This window comes from Sinocyclocheilus anshuiensis, unplaced genomic scaffold (genome assembly GCF_001515605.1).
Source record: "Sinocyclocheilus anshuiensis isolate Anshui unplaced genomic scaffold, SAMN03320099.WGS_v1.1 scaffold939, whole genome shotgun sequence".
Taxonomy (NCBI): domain Eukaryota; kingdom Metazoa; phylum Chordata; class Actinopteri; order Cypriniformes; family Cyprinidae; genus Sinocyclocheilus; species Sinocyclocheilus anshuiensis.
The window spans coordinates 1039357-1056078 of record NW_015544227.1 but is presented as its reverse complement, the minus strand read 5'-3'; the positions used below and the strand labels follow the sequence as shown (position 1 = coordinate 1056078).

The 16722-nt window shown below is 39.0% G+C and overlaps 1 protein-coding gene across 1 annotated transcript in view; it reads left to right on the top strand.

Moving 5' to 3' along the window:
- LOC107697452 (unconventional myosin-XVIIIa-like) overlaps nt 1–15543 on the top strand; it is a 48302-nt gene extending 32759 nt beyond the window's left edge. The window contains exons 24-44 of the mRNA XM_016498244.1: nt 1384–1527; nt 1946–2035; nt 2316–2435; nt 2879–2996; nt 3208–3335; nt 3523–3677; nt 4855–4978; nt 5138–5338; nt 5764–5874; nt 5963–6067; nt 6475–6621; nt 6721–6834; nt 8613–8729; nt 9484–9567; nt 9802–9939; nt 10256–10441; nt 10731–10870; nt 11106–11150; nt 12329–12451; nt 13236–14698; nt 15473–15543. Coding sequence (XP_016353730.1) covers nt 1384–1527; nt 1946–2035; nt 2316–2435; nt 2879–2996; nt 3208–3335; nt 3523–3677; nt 4855–4978; nt 5138–5338; nt 5764–5874; nt 5963–6067; nt 6475–6621; nt 6721–6834; nt 8613–8729; nt 9484–9567; nt 9802–9939; nt 10256–10441; nt 10731–10870; nt 11106–11150; nt 12329–12451; nt 13236–14616 — 3771 coding nt within the window. The 3' untranslated portion in view covers nt 14617–14698; nt 15473–15543. The remainder of the gene's footprint in view (nt 1–1383; nt 1528–1945; nt 2036–2315; nt 2436–2878; nt 2997–3207; nt 3336–3522; nt 3678–4854; nt 4979–5137; nt 5339–5763; nt 5875–5962; nt 6068–6474; nt 6622–6720; nt 6835–8612; nt 8730–9483; nt 9568–9801; nt 9940–10255; nt 10442–10730; nt 10871–11105; nt 11151–12328; nt 12452–13235; nt 14699–15472) is intronic.
- Nucleotides 15544–16722: the final 1179 nt, after the last annotated feature.

The following is a 16722-nucleotide window of genomic DNA, read 5'->3' as shown; positions in this document are numbered from 1 at the left end:
AGGTGACTAGGTTTTATTTAAGCTGAAGCATGTAATTTCTGCAACACTAGTGTCACCGAGCAGAACTGCAGACAAAAAACTCCCCCCCATCTCCCATTGGTCAGCCAAACAAACAGTTCTGCCCCAAACTCAATCCATTGGTTGAGCCAATGTTGCTGGTGATGTGCAGCTCAAACAAACCGAATAATGTTTTGAAAGCACCACAGAAGTCTTTACACTTTTTGAGGGAATTAACCTACAAATTACTTACTTGTCTCTGTATATTAAACTGTAGTAGAAAGTATTTTAATACTGAAAAAAACACACTTCTCTTAAGTGCTCTCCTGTTTAGTCTCCCTAGAATTATTAGTGTAACCCCTCTCTCCCGGGTCCTCACCGCCACACCTCGTTCTCGTTCCGATTGGGTCTCCGGCATGGGAGGCGGACGCACTAACAAGGAGGCTAAAGACTGCAGCCACTAGCATCAGTCGCTAGTGCGTCTCTTGAGATCAGGGGAGTGAGGTTTACCTGCACAGCACCTACTCGCTGGCCTCCGTTACACTCACCCCCCTTAACCTCACTCCCATCCGGGTCACGGCACCAATGTAACCCCTCTCTCCCAGGTCCTCACCGCCACACCTCGTTCTCGTTCCGATTGGGTCTCGAACCCAGGTCTCCGGCATGGGAGGCGGACACACTAACAAGGAGGCTAAAGACTGCAGCCACTAGCATCAGTCGCTAGTGCGTCTCTTGAGATCAGGGGAGTGAGGTTTACCTGCACAGCACCTACTCGCTGGCTTCCGTTACATTAGTCATTAGAAGTTCTCAAATTAATAAAAGCTCCTCTGAACACAGATCATGGCATGCAGTTGGGCCTCTGAATCAAATCCTCTCAATTCTTCATAATGTGCATTTAATTAATTCCAGTCGGATTTACAGTTTTGGTTTGCAAGTCTTTCGGTACTTTTTCAAAAATGTCATATCAAAGTCATACTGTGGCTTTTATGATTGTATTTGCAAAGGAACATTAATCATTTCATGCTGTGCTGTTAATGCAACCGTCATGTCATTCACAGATGGAGATCTGTATCATCAGCCTGTTCTGAACCCATGTAATGCAGAAATTATAGGAATAGTTCAGTCAAAATTAATACTCTGTCATCATTTACTCATCCTCGTGTCATTCCAAACCTCTATTGCTTTTTTCCCCCTAAAACATAAAAGCTGATGAATATTTGGGCCACTGTATTTTATATAATGAAAATGAATAAAAACTGGGGCTGCTTGAAAGTTTCGACCTATGACGACTTATGTGCTATAATAAATTATAACAACATGAATTTTCATTTTTCAGATGAACTTTCACTTTAAATAATCTAAAACAAATCCCTCTCTGTCTCTCAGATCCAGGATTTGGCCATCCGTTGTGTCCAGAAGAACATTAAGAAGAATCGTGGTGTGAAGGACTGGCCCTGGTGGAAGCTCTTCACCACAGTACGACCTCTAGTAGAGGTTCAGCTCACCGAAGAACAGATTCGTGGAAAAGATGTGAGACTTTCCATCTTACTCTTTATTTCATTCCCTGGTTTGCTCGCTATGCAAAGCTTCTGTCAGTTTACAGTAGAGCTCGAAGGTTTATCTGTGTGTGTGTGTGTGTGTGGACGCGTTTGCCTTAAAGATGACATGATCTGAGGGCTTTTGTTGCATCAGCATTAGAGCTGAGACTTCTCTTTGATTCCTGCTGCTATCACATCTCAATCCCAGCTCAAAGCATTTGCTTCAGAAATGCAACATTGCCATCTGGCCCCTTCCTGAACTCACCTGAAGGCAGAAAGATCTTTCCTGATCAAAACACCAGATCATATAATATTAGCTCAGCAAGCCTCAGGCCAAAAATGGTCTTGTTCTTATCTAAATATTCAGTATTATCTTTTGCTGGAGATAAAATTGTTGTTTTGACTTGTAGGAGGAGATCATGCATCTGAAGTTGAAGCTGGAGAAAGTGGAGAAGGAAAGAAACGAGCTGCGGCTGATCTCGGATCGTCTGGAGAGCCGAGTAAGAGATGCAAGCATCTTATTTAATTTCAAATGCAAAGCATAGCCTCATTTTTGCTGTCCTGCTTCAAGAAAACCAGAGAAATGTTGAGAAAGCAAAGGATGTTATTTTTGAGTTAGATAGGCCGAGTGTCTCCACAAGGTTAGACAATAAATGTAGTAAGTGATAATGTCTTAATTGTACACAAAATAATGATCTTTAAAAAAGCATCATATGACCCCTTTAATGAAAATATAAATGCAGAAAGCCTTGTGTTTATGTAAAAAGTGTGTTTATGTAGAACACAGAGCTGACTGCAGAGCTTTCAGATGAGAGAAATTCTGCGGAGTCCACATCCCAGCTGCTGGAGACGGAAACAAGCGAGAGATTGCGTTTGGAGAAGGACATGAAGGATATGCAGGTACATGAACACCATCAATCCTGCTTCAGTCTTTATTAAACAGTGATGGGAGTAACTAACTAAAGGACAGATGCTACTAGGCTAACTGTTTTTAAGTAACATAATTCAGTAAAATAGTATTGTTCTTTCCAGTAACTTAAAGATAACATTTTATGACTTTTTTTGGTACAATATTTAGTAAAATGCTGCTGTTTAGTAACAGTTCAAAATACTAAGTAAAATCACTTGTTTTTAATATGGTAAACAATATGGCATCTAGTAGCTTGTAGTGTAGCTAAGTACTTTTTCATAAGTGTAGATTTACTGTAGTTGAACTACTTTAAATTATGAGTTGCTTGTGTCTTTTTTATAGTTTTTATAAACTGTGAAAGTTGTGGTAGGAGTATATTTTGTGAGTGGGCTGCTGTAGAACATACCTGTTCTTTTATTTTACTGAAACTCAGGTGAAGTTTGACGCTGTGAAGAAACAGATGGAGTCCATGGAGATGGAGATCATGGAGGCCAGACTCCTCCAAGCATCAGAACTCAATGGCGAGGTGGACAATGATGGTGATGATTCTGGTAAAAAAAAAAAGAAACACAATCAGACAGCATTTGAAGCTGATTATGGAAATGCTTCATTTTAATAAGAACATAGCATTTTTTGGCTGCTGGGAATGGAAAGAGGGCCAGTTTGGTCAAAAACTGCTGAAAACACACACATACACACACAAACAGCTCATCAAAACAACAACTGTGAAAAAATCTGTCTCTGTGCGTTTGTGCATGTCAGGAGGTGAATGGAGGCTGAAATATGAACGTGTCGTCAGAGACACAGAATTCACAAAGAAAAAACTCCAGCAGGAGATGGATGACAAGCAGGAGACAGAACAACAGAACAAGAGACACTTGGAGAGAAAAGTTAATATCGCACAGTAAATACACACACAGTGCACAAACACTAGGCCTGCTGACAGACTACACACAGTGTGAAATGTATCTGAATTCAAACTCTGCTAAAATAAATGATACTCTGACGTTGACCAGCAACACTTCAGAATCTTTAGACTTTTATAAACTTCACCTTCCCGTCTCTTTCTCTGTGAAGTTAGGGGACTTGCAGGCTGACCACGAGGAGTCCCAGCGTTCAGTCCAGCAGCTGAAGAAGAAATGCCAGCGGCTGGCAGCTGAACTGCAAGACACCAAACTGCACCTGGAAAATCAAGAGGGACGCAACCATGAGCTTGAGAGAAAGCAGAGGAAGTAAGAGCCAATCATACACACACATACCTCAGTCTGTGTCTTCAGTCTCCTGCCGGGGTCTGATTATAGAGATTTCTGATTATTGTTTACTCTGTGGTTGTTTGGGCCATACATTTACTGTTTAATTGTTTGGGCTGTTTGTTTTTGGGCTTTTTGTTCGTTTACTGTTTGATAGTTTCAGTGGTTTGTTTACGTTATTTTTTGGGCTGTTCGTTTGCTCATTGTTTAATCATACAGTACAGTAAACAGTTTATTATGTTGTTTGATTACTGTATGATTGTTTGGGCTCTTTCTTTACTGTTTGATTGTTTGCTGTTTGTTGTTTAAGTTGCTTGTTTATTTAATTACTGTCTTTTGTTTGTTGTTTAAGCTGTTTGTTTACTGTCTTTGGTGTGCTGTTTAGGCTGTTCATATACTGTCTGATTACTGTCTTTTGTTTGCTGTTTAGTTAAAGCTGTCTATTTACTGTCTAATTACTCTTTTGGTTTCAGCAGTTTGTTTACTTTCTGATTATTTGGGCTGTTCATGTATAGTTTGAGCTGTTCGTTTACTCATTGTTTATTCCTAGATATCTCAATTTATTGTTTATTGTATGATTACATCTCTATTTGAGCTCTTTCTTTACTGTTTGTTGTTTAAGCTGTTTGTTTACTGTTCGATTGTTTGGGCTGTTTATTGACCGTTTTGAGTGTTTTGTTATTTATATATTTACTGTTCATTTACTGTCTGGTTGTTTGAGCTTGTGGTTGGGTTTGTTTATTGCTGGACTGTTTTTATTTGGGTGTGTGTGTTTAGTATTTGGCTGATGTTGCTCATAGCTAAAAAACATAGCAGATCAGACGTAGAGCTGGAACTAAATCTCAACATGCTTGACGATTCATGAGTAACCTCAATGCATAGACTTCATTTTGCTCACAGAATTTCCAGCATCTGGAGAGTTGAAAAAGGAAAAAGGCTTACTCAAAACTCAAAATCCAACACTTTTCTACTAACAATGCAGATGAAAATCTACAAAATCAGAAGCAGATGAGGAAATGTTTGCTTGAATGCCTACCGACTGAAGTTTGTGTTTGCTAGATTATGACTAGATTATGACTTTGTAGATATGAGCAGATTATCATGTTGCTCTTGAAATTACATGTCTCAAAACCTGTCTATCTTCTGACATTTCTGGCAGGTTTGATGTGGAGAAGAACCAGTTTCAAGAGGAACTACAGAAGGAGAGGAACCAGCGGGAGAAACTGGGCCGCGAGAGAGATGTGCTAACTGGTGAGGTGTTTACAATCAGACAACAGCTACAGGTGAGACTCAAGATAGATAAGTGAATGTTTCTCTCTCGCATCCTTATGTAGCAAGATGCCTACATAACGTCAGGTTTCTGTAATAAGTCTACGGTAAATTGCTTTTGATAAAACCACAAAACCATCAGCTAATGACAAAATTCATAATTTAACAAACAGGAGAAGGACACAGAGCTGTGTACGATCAGTCTGAAGGTAGAGCAGCTGGAATCCGAGCTCCAGGATCTCTCCTCTCAGGAGTCGAAAGACGAGGCTTCACTCGCAAAGGTTAAGAAGCAACTGCGTGACCTGGAAGCAAAGGTCAAAGATCAAGAGGAGGAGCTTGATGAACAGGCTGGAACCATTCAGATGCTGGAACAGGTACAAGCTAAAAACGTTCGAATCAAAGATGGATAGCGACTCTGAATTATATGATGTTCTATTCAGAGCCGTTGTTATTGTTAACTAAAACTAAAACTATTAAAAATCATTTTCATTAATGGAAACATGGAAGCTGAAATAAAGTAAAATTAGATGAAAATCTTAAAAAATTATAAATGTAACTGAAAACTAAAACTGAAATAAAAATACAATTAAATAAAAATGTAAAAAAATTACTAAAACCTGAACTCAAATTAAAACTGAAAAATAAAAGCTAATTGAATATATTTATAAATACTAGTATGTAAATAATATTAAAATAACATCGTTCATTGCAGAAGAGTGGAAAAGTAAAACTTGGAAACTTTATTTTTCAGAGGATATTATCAACATTTAACCTCATCTGATCTGTGTGTGTTATTTAGGCTAAACTCCGTTTGGAAATGGAGATGGAGAGACTGAAACAAACGCACTCTAAAGAGCTGGACAGTAAAGACAAGGAAGTGGAGGAGATCAGACTGTCCTGCAGTAAGAAGGTGAACAAACAGGATCTGAACACAATCAAATCACACAATTTGAGACCTCCAAGTTTCCTAATGGCTCTTTTGAAATGTGCGTGTGTAGCTGAAGCAGATGGAAGTGCAGTTAGAGGAGGAATATGAAGATAAACAGAGAGTTCTGAGAGAAAAGAGAGATCTGGAGTCCAAACTGATGATGGCACAGGAACAGGTACTAACACAAAAAAACACAAATATTACAGACAGCATACACAGCAAAATCCCCAGAGTTAAATCAACTCTGCTCAGAGTACATATTGTCCCAATCTATAGAGTGTTAAAGTAACACTGAAGCCGAGTTAAAGTTAATGGGATAATTAAGCAATTAATTATTTGATGAGTGAGCATTAGTAAAGAAAACCCGCTGTTAACAATGTTGAAGATGAACAACTACTGCTCAGGCTTTTAGACATGAAAACATATCACATGATCCTCAACAGTGGTAACTCTGCTTCAGAGTTAATTTAACACTCTGTAGATTGGGACAATATGTACACTGAGCAGAGTTGACTTTGGGGATTTTGCTGTGTACAACACTAAACTCAACAAAGCATAACACAGTATTACACCATATAACAGGTTGGTCAGAGAGATGTAGAGACAGAGAAACGTCTCAGGAAGGACCTGAAGCGTACAAAAGTTCTTCTGGCTGATGCGCAGATGATGCTGGACCACCTAAAGAGTAATGTGCCAAGCAAAAGAGAGATCATCGCACTCAAAAATAAGGTAGAATCACAATCAGAGCTGTAGAAATGATAATTAATGTCCCTCACTAGATCGATAAATCAAATAGGAGTGTATGTATGTGTGTTGTATCTGGTTTAGTTGGAGGAGTCAGAGTTTGCCTGCGCAGCTGCAGTTAAAGCACGCAAGTCTATGGAGCTGGAAATTGAGGACCTTAATATCCAGATGGACGACATCACCAAAGCCAAGATGGCTGTGAGTCATATTCTATTTTATTTGGAAACATTTCAGTGGTCAGAAAACAGGACAAGTTTTAATGTTTTATTCACGTTTGTTCAAACATAAGTACATTTATTTATATATGATTGTTTGGGCTCTTTCTTTACTGTTTGCTTGTTTGTTTTTAGAGTGTTTGTTTACTGTATTGTTTGTCCTTTAGTTGTTTAAGATGTTTGTTTACTGTCTGATTACTGTCTTTTGTTTAAGCAATTGTTTGGGTTGTTCATTTACTGTTTGATTGTTTTGTTCGTTTTGTTTAAACAGTTCATTGTTCATAAACAAGACATGATCTTATACAACATTTATGACCATTTCAACTCTAAAAATATTAAGGAATTAATTCACATTTTCAGATGTTTCACGAGTTTTATTTAGTTCCTCCAATTACTGAGCACTTCACTGTGTGAAATTGATCAGTCGATCATTACAGACAACAGAATGCGAGTCATCAACATCTCCTTTAAGAATTTACAGAGAATAGATTGTGCCGTTCGTGTTTTCCTTCTTTAGAAAACTTCATATTGTCCACCAGATTTGTTAGAGCCATTGTGGGGAAATATGTTAGTTTTGAGGCAAAATTCATCTGTTGAGTTGAATAGAGCAGTAAATGTGTCAGGATTCACTCAAACTGCTAGGTAAAGAGAAATAAAGTGCTTACAGTTCAATCATTGTCCTGCTCAGGCTGATGGAAAAACCATTTAGAATAAATATTCCAGAGGGACAAAATGTAAACCTCCAGAGTCAGATAAAGAAACCCTGAATCACGGTGTCCTAACCAAGCATGACACGATAAAGCATTAAATCCTGTCTCTTCCATGTTTATGTGTTTGTCCTAACTGACTGTGACTGTGACAGCTGACAAGACATTTTGACAGTTGCTTGGTTTTTACTCCTGCAGCGTCATGCTGTCTGGCTCCACCTACAGTGAAATCTCATTGACACAAATCCTGATCCACATGGAATTTTATATCTTAAATATAGGCCTATTCTGATTTTGTCACTTCACATTTTACCTCACTGAGGGCAGAAAAAGGATGGAGATAAAATGAATATCAGTGCATCTAGTCTTCTCTGATTCCTCCCCCATTCATGCTATAGGCTCTTTCAGTACTCTAAAATTATGGTACTCAGATTTTAATGGTTCACTTGGGGTGTGCATTTGATTTATTATTTCTGAGGAAGAGGAGATGATGTCAAATAGAAGAGTTTAAGGGTATAATCTCCTCATCACAGCCTCAACCAGAAATATGCAATTACTATGTGTAATGACAGTGTTTTAGTCCTACACTGAAATGTTACTCTAAACTCTTTCTCTAAAATTGCAGAAATGTACTTGTTAAAATGTACTTGCAGTGCTACTGTGGCTGTATTATGGGAAGTGTTCTGTTATTAAAAGTTATGTCATGTAGAGCAGAGAAAAACAGCACATATAAAATGCAACTATTAGATATAGCTAATATATATATATATATGTGTGTGTGTGTGTGTGTGTGTGTGTGTGTGTGTGTGTAATAAACAGGTTTGGTAGTTTTCAAAGGGAATGAGAAATCATATTTTGTTGTTGATGTCAAACTCTGTGCATCCAATCAAACTCTGCAGTATTTTGGTATGGTATTGATCTGTCACATGGTAGAAGCTGCCAAATCAGGCAGATGGCAACATGGACAGGTTGTGTGACAATTCCTCATACTAGAAATCCGTGAATAAAACTATTCAAGGTACTCATACAACCCTGTCTGTTCTGTCTCCCTCAGTTGGAGGAGCAGATAAGTCGTCTACAGAGAGAGAAGAACGACCTGCAATCTCGCTTTGAGGAGGATCAGGAGGACATGAACGAACTCATGAAGAAACACAAAGCTGCAGTGGCTCAGGTGACCTCATATACAGTGGGTACGGAAAGTATTCAGACATGATTTTAGCAAATGGCTGCAATATAACAAAGAGTGAAAAATTTAAGGGGGTCTGAATACTTTCCGTACCCACTGTATATAGTACCATTAAAGTTTGGGGTCAGGAAGATTTTTTTCTAAAGAAATGAATACTTGTACTCAGCAAGGATGCATTCAATTGATCAAAAGTAACATTTATAATGTTACGGAAAACTTCTATTTCTATTTAAATGCTGTTCTTTTGAACTTTTTATTCATCAAAGAATCCTGAAAAAAGTTTCCAAAAAATATTAAGCAGCACAACTGTTTTCAAAATTGATAATAATAAGAAAATGTTTCTTGAGAAGCAGATCAGCATATTAGAATGATTTCTGAAGGATCATGTGACACTGAAGACTGTTGAGTTTTGCTGCTGAAAATTCAGCTTTGACATCAGGGGAATAAATTATATTTTACAATATTTTCAAATAGAAATGTTACTAGTTATTTTAAATTGTTATTATATTTCACAATATTACTGTTTTTAGTGTATTTTGATCAAATAAATGCAGCCTTGGTGAATGTAAGAGACTTCTTTCAAAAACAAAACGTGTATGATATAAAAAGTCAAAGATTATACATTTATATAGGTGTATATCAACAGCTTTAAAAAAACATTTAAAATACTACTAGCACAGATTAAGAGTTCAAATGAACTGTATATGTTACATATGTTTGTGTGTGTGTGTGTGTTTAGTCTACAAGAGATCTGGTGCAGATCAGTGACCTGCAGATCCAAGTGGAGGAGGCCATGAAGGAAAAACAAGAGATCCAGGACAAGGTAACAAAAAAATCCCCTAAATACACTAAAAAGGCAGATGCTTTCTTTATTCTTTGCGGGAGCCCGAAATTGCCTATCCCCTCAATCATTATTTTCTACAGTATATGGTGGATTTGTAGATGGTTAGGACCCATGCAGTGAGAGAGAAGCAGAGGGCTGGTTGAATGTGGTCTGAGACATGAGTCAGTCTTAAACATGACCTCAGAGTGACCTGTGTGTTTTTATTTTTGGCAGCTTCACTCCCTGCAGTCACAGCTTGAATTTCAGGAACAATCTATGGTGGAGAAATCGCTGGTCAGCCGTCAGGAAGCCAAAATCCGTGAACTAGAGACCAAACTAGAATATGAGAGGACCCAGACCAAACGTCTGGAGGTGAGTCATGTGACGGCTCATACTGCGGGGCAAATCGTTCCGAAAAATTCAGTAATTTTATTTTTATTTCATTTTGTATTTTAGTCCTAAATTTCATTTTAGCTTTCGTTTGATTTCATGTTATATAAGTAATTTTTATTTTATTCCATGCATAATTCTTTTAGTGAACTGGGTGCTAAAACGACGTCCATGGCACATGCAGATAAACAACTCCAACAGTGGCTACAATTCATCTACAGTGAATTGCTACAGTGTGTCTCTTTTTTTATGAGCTCTAAATCTCTGGCTTTTCCGTCTGTTCACGTTCATCCTCCAGTCTCTTGTAACACGGCTGAAGGAAAACCTGGAGAAGATGACTGAGGAACGAGACCAGCGTATTGCCAGCGAAAACCGGGAGAAGGATCAGAACAAGCGCATGCAACGGCAGACCCGGGACATTAAGGAGGAGATGACTGAACTGTCTAAGAAAGAGGCAGAAGCCAGTCGCAAAAAACATGAGCTGGTGAGTTCCAGAGCGCCTCCTGCTGGATGGAGTTTCTCTTGTCATCTCTATAGCAACTACAGTATAATGAAGGGAAACTGCAGCATAGGATCTTTTATGAAAAGTGACATAGTTCTTGTATAGTAACCATAGTTTAACTGTGGTATTTGTAGTAAGGCCACTGGTAAAACCATAGATGGCTCCTCATTACCATGGTTAGGTAAATGTAATGGTACTGCATAAAACACACTATGATTACGGTGGTAAAACTGTGGTCATTTTTTTTATAACTCTGGTTGGACTTTAACAGGAAATGGATATTGAAAGTCTGGAAGCAGCCAATCAGAGCTTACAAGCAGATTTGAAGTTGGCGTTTAAGCGGATTGGGGACCTGCAGGCTGCTATGGAAGATGAAATGGAGACGGATGATGATGATGACCTCATCAACAGGTATGAGGATTAGTCTCCTGTCAGTGCCACTGTTCCCATGGCAACAATTCTCTGAAGTTGATCAGGATGACCACTGCATGTTACTATTGTTTACATAGACCCTTTTTTTTTAGTTCTTTTGCTTTTCTTCTTCTACTTTTGTTTCTTGTCTCCAATTTTTTTTTATATGATCAACTGCTTACTCATTTTCCCTTTTTCCCTTTATTTTCGTCTATTTTCATTTTATTTTTGGCAGTTTACAAGACATGGTGACAAAGTATCAGAAAAGAAAGAACAAAACGTGAGGATACTAAATGGTGTTTGTTTCTCAGCTGTTTGTTGGTTTGAGTTTGTAATGCTATTCATTGTAAGAACATGTGAAAATGCTGTTGTATTAATCTGCAGTCCAACAAACCATGTGAAGTCTCACATGGCAAGTATTATTTTCAGCTGAAATGGGAAGAATTATTAGTCCAATAACTTATTTAATACAGCAGCATTTTCCTGTCTTCATGAGCATGTGCTGTACGTTTAACAATATCATTGTGTTGCTCATCTGTTTTTACCCATTCCACCAGCCATCTTTTCATCAGAGCCATTTATACACCCAGGAAAATATGAAAATATAAAAAAAACATTGTTAAAATTAATCCCACTCGAGACCTGTTTTCATTGTGTGTTTGTTTGAAAATCCATATTTATATATTAAGTTTCCACTTCCAGAGTGAAGTTTGATTCTGCATAAAGTTCCCCAGGTGTTCTGTGAATTTCTAGAACAACTTGCTACTTAACTTGCTACTTATCTTAACTACTTAGCACGTTGTGATGTGTTCATGTGTGTTGTTGTGCAAGTCTAACAGCTCGGATTTGGGAAGGGGGGAATCAATTGCATTCGGGTTGATTTGCTGTAATAGGGTGGAACTGCGATATGCAACCAATAGAAGCAGATTGTCACAGTCGATTAGTGTTTGAATGTGAGCTGTGTGTGTGCTTAAGCTTTAAATTGTGTGACAGAACGTTCAAATTCTCCAGAAACATCTGTAGCCACTGTATGGCGTCCCTGATTGTGTGTTTTCGCAATTTTTGTAGACAGATTTATGCTTGTATAAGCTTTTGTGTATATTCCTAAAATCAAACTATAATAGTAACTGCAAAGGCTCATGGGAATGATCTGACATGTACCACTGCATTCTCAGATCTCCACAGATAAAATGCAGCAAAAGATCTGACTTCAGTGTTCGATGTGAGCGGTTTCTCTCTCTTCTAAATCTTCTAAAAATAGAAAATCTTCTATCTTCTAAAATAGAGGCAGTTGTTGTGGAACAGATTGAAATCCTCTTTTCCCCAATTTATTTTATTGAAACCACATGTTGTTGTGGTACTAACAACTAACTGAAGTATCGTGACCCTCTTGCCCTGACCAGCCAAAATGACCTTAATGTCAGCTGCTACATTTGATTGAGCTTCTCTTGTTGGCAGTGGAGATGAATCAGATATGGACTCTGAAGTGGAGGACCGCGTGGATGGGGTGAAGTCATTGCTCTCCAAGAGCAAAGGATCCACCAAGACACTCTCTGATGTGGGCACCCAGAAGACCACCAGGTCAGTATGGAATCCTTTTAGTTGCATATTAGTGTTTCATTTCAAGAATTGAGATCATTTGACGATCCCCAGAGCTGGAGAAATCAAACCACACTTAATGTTGGTGGGAAACTAGTGACTAAATGATGAGTTTGTTTATGTTTAATGAATGTTTTTTTCTGGAAGTATAAATTAATATTTTGATAAGATGATAATTTGAAAGCTTTAAAGACAAAAAAAAATAAAATAGTTTTGTGAATTTTAGTGTTCTAATCTATAAGCTAGTGAACCCCTTTCAAGTTATACAAAATACGTCTTTAACATCATATTTAATTTACAGTGTTTCATTTAATCCTCCATGAGTTTTCTGTGGAAAGCTGATTGAACAGTTGTTCAAAGAGTATAGGCAGCTTTTGTAGCTACAGGATAAGAACATTGGGGGCGCTACTGATGTGTTTTATCAGAGTACCAGCCAAGACTTACATATGTCCTCTCCATCTGTGAGAATTGCTAATAAGCTCAAGACAGCATTTGATGGTGTTGGATTCATGACTGTCTCACCAGGAGCTGCTGTTACTGTTCTGTTCCTCAGTAGTATTAGTATGGTGTGGTTACATAACTGCCATTAGGAGTTTAATCCTTTTAAGTTTATTTCTGGGGTTGGTATAAAATATGCTCCTAAATTACCTCTCAAATCTGTTTCGCTCTTTGAATTCATGTTTATCTCTGTCACGGGTATCATCCTGTTTCATTCATTGATCATCTGAAATTCTGCCGCTTTTAATGTGTTTTCTGTCTGTCTCAGACACGCCAATGCTGCTAATGCAGATGTGAAAGATATAAAAGAAGGGAAAGAGGGAAAAGAGGGGAAGGAGGAAGTAAAAAAAGATTCGGACGAGAGCCGTCCAGTGTCTGTGATAAGCTCGCTCAGCTACAGGAAACGCTCCCATCAGAAGGACTGGAATGGAGGTGCAGGGGATGACAGCTCCCTCTTCAGTGCCCTTCGGGAGCAGCCAGACATGCCTGACCGATTGTCGTTGCGCAAAGCTAAAGGCAAATCCGCAGACAGGCCTCAGACTGGTGATGATCTGGATGACCGGGGTTCAGTGATATCCCAGGCATACTCTGAGGCTACCAGTAGGGCCAGGAAAGGCCTAGACCGTCGCTGGACCAAAAGCAGTCCAGAATTTGACAAGGAGTCCATGGTGTCCTCGGTTGCCCCGAGCCGGGCTTCCACACGCCGTGGGATTGGCCAAGATGATGACGCTCTGTCTGGTGTGAGCAGGTTCAGCTTGCGACGTAGTACTTCTTGGATGGATGACAGCCGCAGTGATTACGGGCCGACAAGTACTAGTATGAGCCAACGATCTAGAAGCCGCAGTCCTGGAAGCACCAGTGTCAGCTCACAAATCTCCTTGGCCCGCAGCACCCGACTTAGCGAGTTTGGAGTTCGTTTGAATAATGATGATGTTGATGACGATAATGATGTTGACTCTGTAAGTGTGGCCGCATATAGTCCACGCTCGGTGGGCCGTACTCTGTCCACTCCAGCCCAGCTACGCTCCTCAGAGAACCCACTAGACGCTTCTGATGTTAAACCCGTGAGCCACCGCAACTACTTGGACCCTGAGTTAGAAAAAGCTATCAATGAAGTCCTGAGCTTCAAGCCAATTAAATTCAAACGGCGCAGCTTAGAAGACTCAGATGATGAAGAAGAGGAGGGAGGTGGTGGTGCAGGAGAGGAAGACGACAGGAAGAGCATCAAAGGTTTGTTGCAAGACAAGGACGATGAAGGTCTGAGCCTCAGCGGGTCCAGTCTAAGACGCTCGGCTTTAGGTTCTGCTGTAGATTCTGGACGTTCCGGAAGCTCGCTGAGTTCCTTCAGCTCCAAGAGCAGCAAGAGGAAGAACAAGAAGAAGAGCAGGCGCTCTGAGTCTGACAGCTCCTCCAATGAGGGTCATACTCGGCGGCATTCCAGACAGAAAGAAAAGAGAGGATCCAGAAGGTCAAGAAAGAAAGAATCTGGATCGTCCAAGTCAGAATCTGACTCTGAATCATCATCTTCAAGCTCTGCATCAACAGTTTCATACCGCAGCTCAAACAGCGTGAAGAAAACCCCAGGACAGAAAGTCTCAGATGGGGGTCCGGAAAGTCCTGATGAAGAACAACCCCCCAGCAAAAAATAAATAAAGAAACAGAAGAAAAAGGTGGACAGTCTGGTTATGAAGTATCTCTACAAGCCTGACAGTGATTAAGGATCATTAACAGGTGACCCTGGATGGGCCAGACTGAGGATTGATGTTTTCAAGAAGATTCTCTTTAAACGCATGATGTGTTCTGCTGTGTGTTAAACTCTAAACAGTGTACAACATTAATGACCTTCTTTGTATCATTGGATTGAACAGCATGCCATGACACTGTTGCCTGAACATGGTTTTGGGTTTAGACACAGATATATTCAAAGTGTGGCCACAAAGTACTATACTAACACACAAATGCTTATCTTGATTTTGCCAAGTAGGACATGTTCCTTGTTGGTTCTGGAACAATATACTATCAATCAGATCTTTCTGGTAGGTTAGACTTAGATTTTGAAGCTTGAAAAACTTTATGAACCTATTATTATCAACCATTTGATTTTATGGGTAATGGTTAAGGATATGTTGGGTACTTACAGTAATAGGAAAGGATAAGGGATAGGCTTAGGTCTTTTTGTTGATTTGACAGAATTCTTGTTCCAAGACCAACAAAAGATATTCTAGGAAACACAGTAAGCCACAATTAATGTACATAAAGCTTTAGATATTCTGGTAGAGTTTATAATTGAGCAAGACCTTATTGCAAACATAGTGGATATTTTGGAACTGCTGTAGATGTGCATTTGTGACCAGTCAGGGACATTTACTCATGACTTTTGTTCTGCTATCGATCTTTGCATGGCACTGTGCCCGTCTGTCCTTTCACAAGGAACAGGTCTAAAGGTGTGGCAATAACCTTCTCTTCCTGTTTCTAAAAAAATCTTTTGTCTTTTTCTTCCTCCAGCCCCCCTCTCTACAGACTACACTCAATGCAACATGATGAAGACAACACTGCACCAGAGGAAGACACTACACAAACTGAGAGTACTATACTTAAAGACAGTTAAGGTGATGGCCAACCTTCGGAAAGCGCTGCATAGATCTGATCTGCTGCTCACATGCACTGAAAAGTGCCTCTGTTTACCTCTCATCTACCCTAATACTGATTCACTTTGGTTTCTCCATAGCCTACAATGGGACTAAAGTTCATCACCGCTGGTCTACATATACAGTGTGTTTTAGAGTATTTTTCTGCAGCTGCGTGGCACTTGTATTTATTTAGATCTCACGTGTCTCCATGAACAACCCCTCCAAGAAAATGAAGTAATATATTGTGAAAAAGAAATGAGAGTCTTTATCTAATGTTTATTTTGTTTGGTTAGAGTGTCTGCTTCATGACATATTTGCCTTGAATTTGCTTGAGTGAACTGTGTAGCACAGCTTTACTGTAGTTTGCAGTTAAGGAAATAGGGTATTTATCTTTCTCTCCTTTTGTTTCTTTATGAGCTGGTGAACTTCTGTTAACCAGAGGAAGTTAATTTAGCACTGGTTTACTGAATGGCAGCATTTTAATTCTAAACCTCTTTATGATTCATTTTATTTTCTTGGGGGTGCTTCATGTTTGGGCCTTAAAATGAAATTTTTACCCCTTAATTTAAGATAATAATTTAGTACTATATAATTTCTGCCAAAAATTAATTATTGATGGGAGTCTAATAATTTCTGATGTGTCTGTGGGTAAGTGTGGTGTGTGCATGTGTAGTGTGTGTATGTGTGTGTCCTCCCATGTTTTCCTATGCATTAAATAAGACTTTTATTATGAAAATACATGCAAACAAGAGACTGTCTGTTCAGTGGTTTATGCAGTAAAATCAAAATGATATATGAAAGCAATATATAAGAAAGAGTTTTGCATTAGTTTTATTGTAAATAAAAGATGCTGATCCATTTTTATGGCTGTGAACTTGATTTCTGACACATGTGACTAAAGAGTGTCAGTGGGGTAGTTTCAGCCCTTATACCCGGAAGTTGCATACAGCCAGGAGATTCAGCCAGCTCTTATCAACAAACTGTTACTAAACGGACAGTTTAAATGGGCAGTTTGTAGGTGTGCCATCTGATCTGACCTGAGATAAAGGTATAAATGCAATATGATATTATATTACCAATGTTACCAATGACCACATTTTTGGAGGGCTTTTAATTTGGAGGGGT